The 16,331-nt window shown below is 32.0% G+C and overlaps 1 protein-coding gene across 1 annotated transcript; it reads right to left on the bottom strand.

The window, feature by feature from the left end:
* Window positions 1-1,656: 1,656 nt before the first annotated feature.
* Window positions 1,657-16,221, bottom strand: LOC139517006 (putative E3 ubiquitin-protein ligase UBR7). The gene is made up of 11 exons (XM_071307543.1): window positions 16,010-16,221; window positions 11,477-11,604; window positions 10,064-10,124; window positions 9,024-9,119; window positions 8,535-8,588; window positions 8,012-8,120; window positions 5,976-6,106; window positions 5,348-5,482; window positions 4,953-5,118; window positions 3,908-3,969; window positions 1,657-2,224 (listed from the first exon to the last, which is right to left on the bottom strand). The coding sequence occupies exons 1-11, from the start codon at window positions 16,172-16,174 to the stop codon at window positions 2,123-2,125; spliced, it is 1,209 nt and encodes a 402-aa protein (XP_071163644.1). The 5' UTR covers window positions 16,175-16,221; the 3' UTR covers window positions 1,657-2,122.
* Between the last annotated feature and the right edge of the window lie 110 nt (window positions 16,222-16,331).

A 16,331-nucleotide genomic window follows, 5' to 3' on the forward strand; every position in this document is an offset into this window, starting at 1 on the left:
ACAATTTTTTAGTTCTCAGCTAAACATGAATGTGTTCAAAGTACATGGATGCCCCACTCGCACTATCATTTTCCATGTTCAATGGACTTTGAAATTTGGTAAAAAATCTAATTTGGCTTAAAATTAGAAAGATCATACCATAGGAACATGTGTACTAAGTTTCAAGTTGATTGGACTTCAACTTCATCAAAAACTACCTTGACCAAAAACTTTAACCTCAAGCTCCCACTTTCATTTTCTATGTTCAGTTGACCATGAAGTTGGGGTCAAAAGTCTAATTTGGCTTTAAAATTAGAAAGATAATATCATAAGCAACAAATGTACTAAGTTTCAAGTATATTGGACTTCAGTAAGCAGGACAGACGGACTAACGAACGCACAGACAAGAAAACATAATGCCACTCTACTATTGTAGGAAGGCCTAAAAACATTGTACCTCTTATAAACAAGAGTGCACACGCCGAAATGTCGCCTTTCTTTACTAATCATTGATATTATGTTGATATTCCTAAATATAAAGCTTTACTACAACTATCACATAAACTAAGCATGATCCAATAAAATGAGGTCAAGGTCATTTCAAATTTCAACCAAACAAGAAATACATGTACACCTTACAATCATTCAATACACTTAATATAGTTGACCACGAAACCATGAAAATGTCTCAGGTCAAGGAAAGATGAACAATGCCAGGGTGAGTCAGACATGTACATCATAAAATATTACCATACACTGAATAAATTTGACCTATTGCATATAGTATTAGAAAAAAAGACCAAAAATCAAAACTTAACTTTGACCACTGAACCATGAAAATGAGGTCAAGGTCAGATGACATCTGCCAACTAGACATGTACAATCATTCATCACACCAAATATAGTAGACCTATTGCATACAGCATAAGAGAAACAAACCAAAACACAAAAATTTAACTATAACCACAGAACCATGCAAATGAGATCAAGGTCAGATGACACCTGCCAGTTGGGCATGTACACCTTACAGTCCTTTCATACACTGAATATGCAAGACGTATTTATTGCTTATAGTATCTGAAATATGGACTTGACCACCAGGACTTAACCTTGTTCACTGATCCATGAAATGAGATCAAGGTCAAATGAAAACTGTCTTACAGGCACCAGAACCTTGCAAGGTACACATATACCAAATATTAGTATCCTACTATTACTCATAATAAAAGAGAAATTAACATTACAAAAAAAAAAAACTTCTAAAATATGAAGCTTTTAGCAATCTGCTAAAACATTTTATCAGCAGTTGATCAGTTAGTTGGAGAAGAAATCTAACTGTAATTTGATTAACTGTTTCAGGTATTGCTATTGTGATACCACAAAGGTTACAGGATAAGCACAGTATCAAAAACTGGAGTTTGACTTCCATGTTCTATTTTATGTCTGAGCCCCTATGTTGATTGATCTATCTGGTTGAAATGAAAAACTTCATTACACTATAGATGAAGCAAACAAACTTTGGTTACAATCTACCAGATTCAGAATTCTTTTTTAAAGAAAAGTTTAGGGACGACATACAAGGGACAGGTGTATTGATGGTAAAAGTGATGGCTCATATGGCCCATGTGGACAAGGGCCAGTTGGTCTTAAAGGAGAACAGATAATAATACCAATATGTTAATGAACGAATGCTTTATTTTCACAAATTATTTGCAAATAATAATTTTATTTAAAAAATAGGCCACCATTCACTGTTATCTTGAATCACAACCTTATTAACATTCTGACTGTGTACAATGAAACAAAGTTTATTGCCTTATTCATGACAAGACAACAATTTAGTACTTCAACTTGCTCCTTTTAAGCAGCTACTAACTATACATAAATGTCATATACTGCGACAGCGACAGCAGTAGATGTTTTTTGGTCCTTAAGAAAAATGAGCTGAATAAGAATCACGAGTTAAGCTTTAAAACATATGCTGTACAACAGCAACAGTCATTCAATATTTTAAAACATATGTTTAACAATAAAATTAATAACATTTAATAACATTTAATAATAAGAAATATTAAAACAGTTCAATTCCAATTTTAAAACATTTGTAACCAATGATCTGACAACAATAAATGGCTGTCTCCCATCATTTACAGAAGTAACTCATTCCTTCATCACTGGATTTTCTTTGCCTCTTCCTTGCTTCCAATGTACTGAAAAATTCTCTAATATCTTCTTCACGAACAACCTTAAAAGATATATTATGAATGGTAATTGACACATTTGAACCTTTGATTAAAGTGAAATAAGAATTTGGTTTTAAACAGCAAAAAAAAAAATTCCCCCTCCCTATAATTTTATATATGTAACTTAAGACATCAATTCTTCAAAATTTATAAAACTGAACAACATTTTAAACATTTATCACTACACATGTTATGATGCAATTTCCAAATTAGACCTTGTCAAGTTCATATTTTATTATCACTAACTCTAAAAATCATTCTATGAAAGAAATAAAATAGTAAATTCACAACTACACATGGTAAGTATTGGTATAAAGTTATTCTATAAAGTTTTAGTTTGATAACATGGTCAAGTCCCTGTTTGCTACGGGAAACCCTGAAATCTTGCTGATAACAAAAATAATTAAGACACACTACAAACTTAGCATCTGCAGATAACTCTTGTTTCCTTGATTTTGAAAGGTTACAATATTTAAAGGGACATAACTAATTTAACAAGAGTGCACAGGCTGAATTGTCTCGCCTTCTTCGCTTATCATTGATATTATGTTGATAGTCCTAAATATAAACCTTTATCAAAACTGTCACATAAACTTAACATTAACCAAGAAAACTAAACATTGACCAATGAATCATGAAAATGAGGTCATGGTCAGATGAACCATGCCAGACACATATGTACAGCTAACAATTTTTCTTTACAACAATTATAGTTGACCTTTTGCTTATAAATTAAGAAAAACAGACCAAAACACAAATATTAAACACTTAGCAATGAACCGTGAACATGAGGTCAAGGTCAAATAAAACCTGTGCAACTGACATATAGATCATAAAATATTTCCACACATCAAATATAGTTGACCTATTGCATATACATGTAGTAGTAGAAAAATAGACAAAATCTCAAAAACTTAACTTTGACCACAGAACCATGAAAATGAGGTTAAGGTCAGATGACAACTACCAGCTAGACATGTACATGTACACCTTACAATCATTCCATACACCAAATATAGTAGACCTATTGCATACAATATAAGAAAAACAGACCAAAATATTTTTTTTATCTATAACCACGGAACCATGAAAATGAGGTCAAGGTCCAATGACAACTACCAGCTAGACATGTACACCTTACAATCATTCCATGCAACAAATATAGTAGACCTATTGCATACAGTATAAGAAAAACAGACCAAAACAATTTTTCTATTTATAACTACTGAACCATGAAAATGAGGTCAAGGTCAGTCGACACCTGGCAGTTGGACATGTACACCTTACAGTCCTTCCATATACCAAATATACTATGTCTATTGCTTATAGTATCTGAGATATGGTTTATACAACCAAAACTCAACCTTGTTCACTGATCCATGAAATGAGGTTGAGGTCAAGTGAAAACTGTCTGACGGACATGAGGACCTTGCAAGGTACACACATACCAAATATTGTTATTCTATTACTTATAATAAGAGAGAATTTAACATTACAAAAAATCTTAACTTTTTTTTTAAGTAGTCACTGAACATGAAAATGAGGTCAAGGACATTGGATATCTATATACAAAGTATGAAGCATCCAGGTCTTCCACCTTCTAAAATATAAAGCTTTTGAGAAGTTAGCTAATGCTGCTGCATCACTATATGCCATGGTTCAGTCAGCTAAATGATTTATCTTACCTTTTTATTTTCTGCAAATTTTTTCAAGTAATCATTCAGTTCACTCTTCAGATCATTATAACCTACAAATAACATTCAAATGATAAGAAGCACAATAACAAGGACATGCAGGTCCAAGTTCAAAGTTTAATTTTAGCTCAAATACTCAACAGGAGTGCACATTCTGAAATGTATCACCTGCTTTACTTATCACCATTGAATATATATTAAATACATAACTTTAACAGTAACAATCAATGATCCATGCAAATGAGGTCAAGGTCAGATGAAACCTGCCTGACAGAAATGTTAACCTTTAGCTTACAATTATTTCGTACACCAAATATTGTATACCATTTACACATACATTAGACACCTTTTTTTTAAATCTATTTTGATCTGCAATTATACCAACAATTATGATTACAGTCATATGAAACGAGTGACTGGTGAAAAAAATGTTTATCCAATTCTTAAACCCATACATGTATATATCTTAAACTTAAGCTCTTGTGCACGATTTAATAATTTCTAACGCAAAAATATCGTATAACAGTCAACTTTTTTGTCTCTGTCTGTTATGATTTAACAAATATGGCAGCTAATTAATTGCCTTGTTTTGAAGCTGTAGTTTACCGATTGTCACCTTAAAGTAAACCATCAACAAAGAAGTATGGAAATTGAGCACGAGTATAACATGTACAATCAGATAATAGTTTATTTCAATGACTTATCCATGTGTATTGCGACCACTGGGTTTTTACGAAAAAGGGTCATGCTTAGGTCACATGCATATTGAAAATATTTCGGCGAAGTGCTTCCTGGAAGCTAGCAATTAATTTAGTTATAAAAAACATATGCATCATTTATTTTTAATTTGAGGCTTCATATGATTTTAAATGAAGATGCATCCATCATGTGGGCTTAATATCGTTGAAACAGCAAACCCAACATCACAATTCAACTAATTAAGACATGCAAAATTTGACATGTTTTTTTAACATGAGTTGAATTTAATTAAAAAAGGCAATAAAATCTTAAACTTTTACCCTATTACAATACTGACCATGTAAAACTTCCACTTGTTGTAGTCTATTCATGTTAGACAATGCCTGAAGACCTTTATCATACTGGGATGTAGGTGTGGATTTCTCTTTTCCTCTTACTTCATAAGCATGTACAGTATCACTCTCGTCACTCAAAAATTCTATTCCTTGATCACAATATACATTCTGAAGAAGAAAAGAATTCCTATGATAAAATTCAATTCTTACATTTTTACATTTATACAAAGACGTTTTCAGGATTAAAACCCACTGGAGAAATATCACTACATAACTAACTGGGTTGTTTTTAACAACCTGGACTGACCAGTAAACCTGTGCACAGTTGGTATCACTACATAAAACAATCAAAAATGATTTTTCAAATGAAATTGATAATTTCAAAATTTGTGTATACCTTACAATCTGTACATGTACAAAGTTTTGATCTCCAGCCATCAGCAAAGAATGCAGCTGTATCTTTATGTGAGATTTTTCTCTTCTGTAACTCCTTCAAATGGCAAGATTTTCTTGGAGATGATGCATTGTCAACCTAAATAATTATAAAATGTAATAAGTACACTATGCAGCAAGATATCAATACTCACTTTTACAAAAAAAAGTAATAAAAGTTGTCTAGGATCAATATTAAATAAAAGAATAAATGTTCAATGAACACCATGCTCTAACTCACGCTATCGAATTTTCTTGTTCAGTTTACTTCTCAAAATAATCTGTATAATTTTAAACTCGCCATCATGGGTTTGACCGACCATGGCACATCAGCAAATGGACCATCACACTTCGGCGTAGACCATCGCACTTCAGCATCCCCATCGCACCTCAGAGTCCTATATATATATTTTTTAAGTCTGAAGCATAATGTTCACAAGTACTATGTTTAAAGTTGATGTGAACCTAATTTAATTGTCATATTCAGATATTTTTTGTTACTGTGTGTTGTTGGGTGGAGGTTTTGTTGAAATTGGTCCTAATTACTTTTTTCACCTGCATCAAACATTATGTAAGAAACCTTCAACACTAACTTGTTCAACTTTCTTTCTTTTAGCTGGTGAATGTTTTCCTCCAGTTGCTTTAGAAGCCTTTCCATTGCCATTCCCTCCACTTGCAACATCTATACTGTCTGAAGTTTCTCCTGACGTCAGTTTCTGTGTTTCTAAAATAATCAATTTTGGACTAATTTTTAATGCGAGTTTCAATGTATTTAAAACTTTTCAGCAATCTAACCAAGATAATAGAGGGAGAGTATAGCCAAAAAATGTAACATGATTAGAATAGCATTTATCATAACTGACTTTTTAAACCCTTGAGCAACAACTGCAAAAATAAATGCATACATTTACAACTACGTTACATTAAAGATTAAATACTGTTTGCATACATAGGGAATGTAAATTAAAAATATATAAAATCAAGAATGTTTCCCCAGTACATGGATGCCCCATTCGCACTATCATTTTCTATGTTCCGTGGACCATGAAAATGGGTGAAAATCTCTCATTTGGAATTAAAATTAGAAAGATCATATAATAGGGAACATGTGTACTAAGTTTCAAGTTGATTGGACTTCAATTTCATCAAACTACCTCAACTAAAAATTCAAAAACTTTAACCTGAAGCAGGACGGACGGATGGACTGACGAATGAACAGACTGAGGACATAATGACTATAAATGGGGTATAAAAAGGTGCAAAACAGTAATCATTTAAATTTTGAGAAACTACTTTGATGTGACCATATTCATGTACATGATCCAGAATTTAAGTAATTCAAAACTATATACATTGATATTTATAGTTAGATTGTGTTAACTGTTCTCTGAAGGATTTGATTGTTGGACATGCTATAACACCTTGTGAAAGCATGTTCCATTAAACTATTGTATGAGGAAGTAAATGGGAAATGTGTCCATTGGACACAGATTATGCCTCTACTTGCATATCATATAAAGTTATAAAGGGACATAAATGAAGAACAGTAAGTGTGACAATACCCAAATTTGTACTTGATCTGATTTTAGCCATAACTAGCATTGTGTATAAGTTTCATAACATTTGGTTAAGGCAAACAAAAGTTAGAGAATGGAAACAAAAAAAAAAATTATGCAATTTTTCCATTTGTTAAAGGGGCATAACTCTAGAATGGTTAAAGTCAAATCACCAAAATTCAAACTTGATCTGTATTTTGTGGTAATAAGCATCATGTATAAATTTCATAAATTTACTTTAAAGCAATCTAAAGTTAGAGAACGGAAACAGAAAGAGTCATAACTCTAAAAATCTTAAAGTGACGTTACCAAAATTCAAACTTGATCCGTGTGTTTTGTTGTAATAACCATTGTGTATAAGTTTCCTTTAATTTGTTTGAGGCAAACTAAAGTAAGGGAACAGAAACCTCCTTTGGGACATACATATGTACATACAGATGGACAAGGGTAACACTTAATGCCCCCTCCATTAAGGCAGGGGCATAAAAATGACCATAAGAAACTTTCTTTTGTAGTAGAGACTTGCTGAAAAGTGTGGTTGTGCGTTTTTCTTGTTCTAGTGTCTATTGAAATAAATGCAATATTTTGTATGTGTACAACTTTGTTAAACATGAAGAGTCTGATTTAGAGACAGTGCTCTCGTAGTGTTGGCCATTTAAATTTTGTTTGACTTTGACTAGTGTCATTGTAGTTGTTGCATGTATATTTGGCTAGCACACCTGTAATACTATTTCAAAAATCTTCAAAAAAAAAGAAGATGTGGTATGATTGTCAATGAGACAACTATCCACAAAAGACCAAAATAACACAGACATTAACAACTATAGGTCACCGTACGGCCTTCAACAATGAGCAAAGGCCATACCGCATAGTGAGCTATAATAGGCCCCGATAAGACAATGTAAAACAATTCAAACAAGAAAACTAACGGCCTTATTTATGTACAACTGTTGTGTTGTATTTGGATCCCATCATCTGCAACTAAATTCAAGTTTGGTTCTAAAGAAGGATTTGTATGCACATGATTTATTTTGCTGTTCGAAAAAAACAATTCAGTACATGAAGAAACCCACCTAAACTCTGTATTCTGTATGCCCAGAGAAAATCATGTTTTGACATACATCCCCTACAAACCATCTCCGTTCTAACATTGTTTTCAGGTAATTCATCAAAACCAAGATGCTAGAAAATAAAATTATAAATTGTAATAATAATAGTGTTAGAATCTTTTAAAACTTTTAAACTTTTATAGTTAAAACTTTAATGTTAAGGAAATCAGAAAGCCTTTGGAACCTGCGGTTCAATGATTGTCCATGGTTGCTGTCTGCCATGCTTGTTTTTCTTTATAAATTTCAAAATAAATAGGGCTATCTGTTTTCTCTTTTGTTTTTTTTTGTTTGGAGTTTGGTATCTCCAGGCCTTTTATATAGCTTGCTGTAAATTTTGGAGTTTGATGCTTGCTGTCACATCTCTGTCTTTGCTAGATGCTTTATCTCATTGGCAATCATACCAAATCTCCTTTTATGACATACAGAAAACTTTTACTGACAATTAATCAAAATAGATTGGCATATATGAAAAATGATCTTCACTCACCCTTCCATGGTACCAGTCTTCACACATTATACACTGAATCATTTCATCCTCGACCTACAAGCAAAAATATTTGCATCAGTCAGCAATGCAGTATCAATTTAATTTCTTTTTCACATTATTTCATAACTTGGTAATTGCTGCATTTTTGTTATTAAAGTATTTAGAATATAAGCAAAGACGGGTCAGCTCAGTCTTCAGATTTTTGCATAATGTAAGTATGGCAGTTGTATAAAATGTCTTCTTGCAAACTGTTACCTTTTCATCGAGCCATTGAAAGCTCAGAACTCAGCATGTCAGACTTATGTATGGTATCTTAATTTCACTTTCACAGGCTCTTAAACTGAATATACCTGTAACATATGCCATTACTAGAACAAGCTTTTGGTAATTACTGTATATTATACTGCAATGCCAAATCATAGAAAAATAATAAATGCAAATTAATTGGGACTTGAAATACTATTTCTTCTATAGATTTAGATTTCTCACATCATCATCTGGATCAGGGTATGGTCTGTCACATACACAGTAAATCCCTCTAAAGTTATGGTTGTATCTGTTATCTACATTGTACTCAGATTTTCTCTGTAACAAAAAAAGAAACTGAGATTACAAGGTATTAAATAGTGTATCTGTATTTAGAATAATATACATATAAACAATGTATAGTCTTTATTAATGGTGTGATCTTTATAAAGTTAAACCTAAGTTTCATTGTACATTAAACACCAATGCTATAAACAGATCTACAAGTTCAAACGTCTATCAACGACATTCATGCCCATTGGCCGAAAAAAAATTAAATTTGAACTTGTAGGTCTGTTAATACTATTTCAAAATTAACAATTGCTCTACTTAAGCACAACCAGAAAATCCTCTCATGGTTTTAATTGACCAATTGTTCTGTGTGTGTAGATTACCAGCTGTGATGAGCTGTCTTTCTACCTTTTATATTTCAATTTTTGATCAAAGATTGTGAAAAATCTTCCATTCATCCCCACTCTTGACCTACCGAATAGTTAAATTGATCGTCTCTTAATAAATAACAAGAATGTGTCCTCAGTACACGAATGCCCCACTCGCACTATCATTTTCTATGTTCAGTGGACCGTGAAATTGGGGTAAAATCTCTAATTTGGCATTAAAATTAGAAAGATCATATCATAGGGAACATGTGTACCAAGTTTGAAGTCAATTGGACTTCAACTTCATTAAAAACTACCTCGACCAAAAACTTTAACCTGAAGCGGGACAGACGGACGAACTAACGAACGGACGGACGAACGAACGCACAGACCAGAAAACATAATGCCCCTCTACTATCGTAGGTGGGGCATAAAAATCAGCTGAGTGATTACGCAACATCATTGGATGAAAATCATCATAAAATGATAACTCAAACAGACGATTTTGATAGCGATTTGACTTCGCCATGAAGTAAGTCAGCCAGCGAGTTTTAGCGATTTTCAAAATCCATGGCGACTTAAATTGTCATTTCGCCGGCAAGTTTATTGCCTGATATGACTCACCTCATACAACTGACATGTCTGGTCTTTAAATTTACCATTCCCACAGTCACATTTGAAATTCCTATTAAAACGTAAAAATGAATCAAAGAGTTACATAAAACAAACAAATGTATTTACCAAATGTATTGCATTCTCTACACAATTTATGTGTTTTTGTATTGGTACTTGTTTTTAAAAGTATAAATATGAATAAAATTCTGTATATGAGTATTAAGTTCGAACTTTGAAGTACATCTGATTTTACATATTTTCAGCAAAGTGCCATATCAGACAGGGATTTGAATTTAAATAATCAATGTACATGCTTTCAATATGAATAAAGCATAAAAATAAGCAAACCCTCTTAAATGCAGGTCAGTGCATCTACATGTACAGTCGTGTCTGGTAATTTCGCCCGTCCGTTAACTCTGCCCATCCGATAATTCCGCATTTTACTTCGATGTGCCTAAATTTCGTCTGCTATGTAATTTTAACTTTGAAGAAAACCTTTGTTTGCGTCATGTCTAAATCAAAGGGAGATAATTCAATTTTAAAAACTATGGAAAGCCAAAATAACAAAAATTAATAAATTCTTATAAGATCCTGTAGCATTAAGAAATATGTGTGTGAAAGTTTGACACAAGCTTTCTGTTCTTTTGGGGATTTATTTTAGATTCTAAAGAATAGAAATAAAACATATATTGACTCTGAAATAAAATTTTGGGTTATTTATTAAAATTTTTAACCCAAAGACAAGGATGAGGGTGTCTTTAACTGTCTTTAACTGCATTTGAGAAAACTGAATGATGAGAATAATATTATCATTCTTATCTTTTTTATTATCATATTTTTTACTTTTTTTTATTTTCTGATCAAATAAAAATATTTTTTTTTACATTTTTGGTTTATTCTTCTTTTTCACCAATTCATTTATTCTAATGACTTGATTTTTTTATAATTTGTTCGTCTATAGTTCCTATCTTAGTGGTCCATTGATAAAACATCATTTCCTTACGTTCTTGCTCCTTAATATCTAGTAAACCGGTCCTCCATACATGTTTACTAGGCATGGGCGGACTTACCGGACAACCGCACTTCCAAGAAAAATACAGGTGACCCATTTGTCTGATTGATTTTCAAATCATTTCAGATGTCTCTTTGCGAAAATCAGATTATATATACATAACATTCAGTTTTCAGTGAATAGATTTAAATAAAATTTTATGCAATTATTTTATAATAAAGATGAAATATACACAATCAGAGACTTAGGTGGGCGGAGTTACCGGACTGCATCGTATAACAACTATTAAGATTAAGGACACAAACAAATATATTTTAGCCAAGTTAAATGCAGTGATGCTGATTTCGCTGTTAATACATGTATGAAAAAATGTAATTTCTAGAAAAAAAAAGGAGTTTTAAAAGACATACCTTTTAGTATATAGTTCTATTAAGTCATGGCCATCATGACATTCATAGCTACAGGCTAGACAAATTCCAGATGGTTCACTTGTGTTACATGTCATACAGGCATACAAAGCTTGTCTTGGAACATAGCCCTAGAATATAACATAACTAAAATCAAATTTTTCAAAAATAGATCATTATAATTAGGAATTCAAGCGCTAATGATCATGCTCGAAGAAATCATCAAACAGGGAGCTAAAATATGCTTTATAAATGAATTTATAAAAGGTAGAGGCCTCTGGAAGTTTAATAATTCTCTCCTTCAAGATCCTGAATATGTAAAACTAATAAAACAACAAATTACTAACACAGTTGAGCAATATAAAATGCCAGTCCATAGAGGGGATGCTTTACATAGTATTGATAATTTAGAAATTGATTTTTCAATTAATGATCAATTATTGTTGGAGACCCTTCTCCTTGAGATTAGAGGTAAGACTATTTCTTATTCAACATTTATAAAAAGAGAAAGGACTAAACAGGAAATCCAATTGACTGAGGAGATACAAAATTTAGAAAATGAGGTAAGTACAGAGGACACTCTTGATGAAATAGAAGCCAAAAAATGTCAACTTAGAATTCTGAGACAGAACAAGGTCAAAGGTCAATATGTTAGATCAAGAACCCAATGGATTGAAGAAGGAGAGAGACCAACAAATTTCTTTTGCAATTTAGAAACACAAAACTTTGTCAATAAAACTATTAAAAAATTAGTAACTGATGAAAATACTGTAGTAGAAAATCAAAAAGAAATCTTAAAACAATCAAAAATATTTTATGAGAAACTTTACAAAAGACAAGGATGCCTTAAAAAAGTAAACCTATCAAAAGAATTACCATCTTTGACATCTAAATTAAATGATATCGAAAAAGATTCATTAGAAGGTAACATTTCTTTTGCTGAATTAACACAAGCTTTGAAAAGGATGAAAAATAATAAAAGTCCTGGGTCAGATGGTTTTACTGCAGAATTTTTCAAAGTATTTTGGATAGACATTGGAAAGTTTGTTTTGCGGTCAATAAATTATTCATATCAGATAGGGGAAATGTCTGTCACACAGAGGCAGGGAGTTATCACATGTATTCCTAAAGAAGGCAAGTCAAAACAGTTCTTAAAAAATTGGCGTCCAATTACACTTTTGAATTCAACATACAAACTAGCTTCTAGTTGTATCGCTGAGAGGATAAAGTCAGTTCTAAACAGAATTATTGATTCTGATCAAACAGGCTTTATCCCGGGTAGATTTATTGGGGAGAACTGTAGACTTATATATGATATTTTACAATTTACAGAAGAAAATGATATCCCTGGTATATTATTACTCATTGATTTCGAAAAGGCCTTTGACTCTATATCATGGGCCTTTCTTTTTGAAACACTGAAGTATTTTAATTTTGGAGACTCTATTATGAATTGGATAAAAACATTTTATAATGATATTACATCTACTGTCACCCAGAACTGCTGTCTGTCAGACTTTTTCCGTGTGGAGAGAGGCTGTAGACAGGGTGATCCTTTATCTCCTTACCTTTTCTTGCTATGTGCTGAAATATTAGGCATTTTAGTAAGAGATAGTGATGAGATAAAGGGTATTACGATAGACGATTCAGAGTATATCTTGTCTCAATATGCAGATGACACATCACTTATTTTAGATGGGTCGCCTTCCTCGCTGGATGCATCTCTCCGTATATTACAATTCTATGCTGAGATATCAGGACTGAAAATTAACTTAGACAAAACAAACGTTATATGGATAGGTAGTAAAAAACATAGCCAAGACAAAATATGTGTAAAGTGGGGACTGAAATGGGGTTTCAGTACCTTCAAATTATTGGGTATCACTTTCTGTGTTGATTTAGATAGAATGTTAAATCTAAATTATGCTCCTCGAATACAAGAAATAGAAAAAATATTACAAAAATGGTCAAAACAGTCACTTACCCCGTTTGGTAAAATAACAATTATAAAGTCATTAATTATATCAAAATTTAATCATCTGTTCCTGTCCATCCCAGGTCCAGATGATAATATGATAAGTCAACTTAATAGTAAAATTTATTCATTCATTTGGGATGATAAGCCTGACAAGATAAAAGGGGATCGTCTATGTCAGGAATACTTCCGAGGGGGCCTAAAAATGATTAATTTGAGAAATTTTATACAAGGGTTAAAACTTACTTGGGTTAGAAGATTATTTAGGTCAAAATCTAAATGGATTCAATTATTTACCTCCACCCAAAATATAAATTGTAATTTGTGTACATTCTGCAAGGAAGAGCCTGAAACTATAGAACATTTACTTTGGGGTTGTCATACATTGTATTGTAGCCGACATTTGGCACAATCTAAATTCATGGATTTTCGATAAGGTTCTTATTGAAATTCCACTTAATTTGAAAATTGTCATTTTTGGCCTTTATGAAAATTATAAACTGAATTTTATTAAAAATAAAGTTATCTTACTGACGAAGTACTTTATTTACAGATGTAAGATGCAAGATATAAAACCTAATATAAAAGGCCTTCAAAATTACATAAAAGAAAACTTGATTTTAGAGAAACATATTTCTTCAAAATACTTAAGTGTGGAAGAACACAACTTGTACTGGAACCCCTGGGCTAAGGTCATTAATTAAATATAAACATGTATGTATATGAGCATTTGAAATTATTTGTATACTGTTATACCATACCATATGTATGCTCATATATTTTTTGCACTACTATTACTATATGAATGAAAATGTTACATGTATTACTATACTTAATCCATAGATTTCTAAGTGTTAGTTCAGAGAATGCTTATTATGCTTATTTATTTCACTTGCTTGCTTATTGTGCCACAAGATAAATATATGTTGATACTTGTAAATTCATGAAGAAAAAAATAAATTATAAAAAAAATAAAATATGCTTTATTAAAAACAGTTTGGTATTGTGTATGTGTCAGGGGGACCAACTGGCATCCAATCTGTAATCATAAATGAAAAATATAATATGTAATCATATTCAACAGCAATTAATTAAACTCCTACAAAAATGCTGAACGAGATTGGAAAATTGCAACTTTGTGTTGTCACAATTTGAAAAAAAATCACTCTTATTTGTCAGATATTTTTTGAAAGGATGTATAAAATTGACAAATATAGTACATGTAGTAGTATGATCACCCATATTTAATGAGATATCGATATCAATACTGTTTATAATTGTGTATATTCATGGTGTTTTTCAGAATGGTGTTTTGACATGGTAGTTATTTTTCTTTTGTGAGATAGTAAGGTTGGTACATTTATCAGGGTGAAATGCCATGAGCCAATCTAACTCCAATGTGCTGCTGAGTCTAGATAAAGTTATGGTTTATGACAATCATATTGTGTTTTTATTTCCCTGTAAATTAGGCAATAATAAATAATAGGTGTGTTTGCCCAAACGCTACCTACCCAGAAAAAAGCTGCCTACTCAAATTCTTTTATTGTCCTGATTTGAAGAAGTTTTTTTTTTTAATCAAATAGGCATGAAGACTAATAAACATCTGATACTTCAATTTCTTTTTTTTTTTTTAAAAAGAAAATGCCTACCTACCTACCCACTGTCTCAACCTTTGGGTAGGGTTTGGGCAAACCAAAATATTTTTAAGTGTGGCCTTATGCTGTCATCTGCAAAAAGTCTAAGGCCAAACAAAAAAGTATGTGTGTTTACTGTCACATGCTGAAAAAAACCCAGGGTAGATAGGTAGGGATTTTTTTTTTACATAGTCTATTTGAAGAAATGCCATCGATGGCGACTGTTTGTGTTCTGTCATGTAGAAATGCCTGAATCCAATTTAGTTTGTTATTTTGAATACCATAGAAGCTGAGCTTGTAAATAAGGCGACGATGGGAGACTTTGTCAAACACTTTAACGAAGTCATTATGATCAAGTCAGTTTGTGAGAATAGAATAGAAGAAATTGTAAGGGGATGAAGTCCCCTATTAGTATTACAGTAGAAAAATCAATAAAAATATAAATGAAATAAAAAAATATATAATTTCCAACGTACTAATGAACTCAAAATCGTTAACTTTTTTTTCTAACTTTTTAATTTTTCTGCATATGTGCAGAAATCTTTCTTTCTTTCTTCCAGTCTCTTTTATCAGGAGTTTTTGAGTAAAATAGGACCAACATCGGAAACAATACAGTATTTCGTGTTCTTTTTTACATTAAAATATGTGAGAATTTAAAAAAGTAATTGATACAGACTTCGTCCTCTTTCTCACATAACAAATGCCTCATATTAGAAAGTCGTACATGTACAGCAAACTGACAAATGTGTATGTTCCCTCCCCCTTCTTTTTTCTACCTCTATTTTCAGACATTTTCATTTCAAAAAATAGTACCCCACTCACCCCTTTTCGAGACACATTGAATGATAATCTTAATGTAAATAATTTGGCAGAGATCATCAGACATAACCAACTGACTCACTGTCAGTGTCAGAGTAAACTACGCACCATTACGTAAGTGCAGTTGACAGCATCGCTATCTCCCAATACAGCGTTTGCATCTGCTTCTAATTCTTCTTGCTCCTGCAAAACTTCAAGCATTGAAATAGCTGAATCTTCATCTTGTGTTTCTTCTTTTCGAGCAGAAGACTGGCCACTTTCGTTGGTTGCCATTTTCCCTCTAAAATTTTCTAACCTTTTAATAACTGTAGAAATGTTCCGAAAGAAAAGGTAGTGCATGTTCCACAAATTGCAGTATAAGAAACAAAAAACAAGAAAGATCTTCAATTATTTAGCGAAAAAGGAAACGAACAAAACGCTTCGCAAATAC

Source organism: Mytilus edulis, chromosome 3 (genome assembly GCF_963676685.1).
Source record: "Mytilus edulis chromosome 3, xbMytEdul2.2, whole genome shotgun sequence".
Lineage (NCBI taxonomy): Eukaryota > Metazoa > Mollusca > Bivalvia > Mytilida > Mytilidae > Mytilus > Mytilus edulis.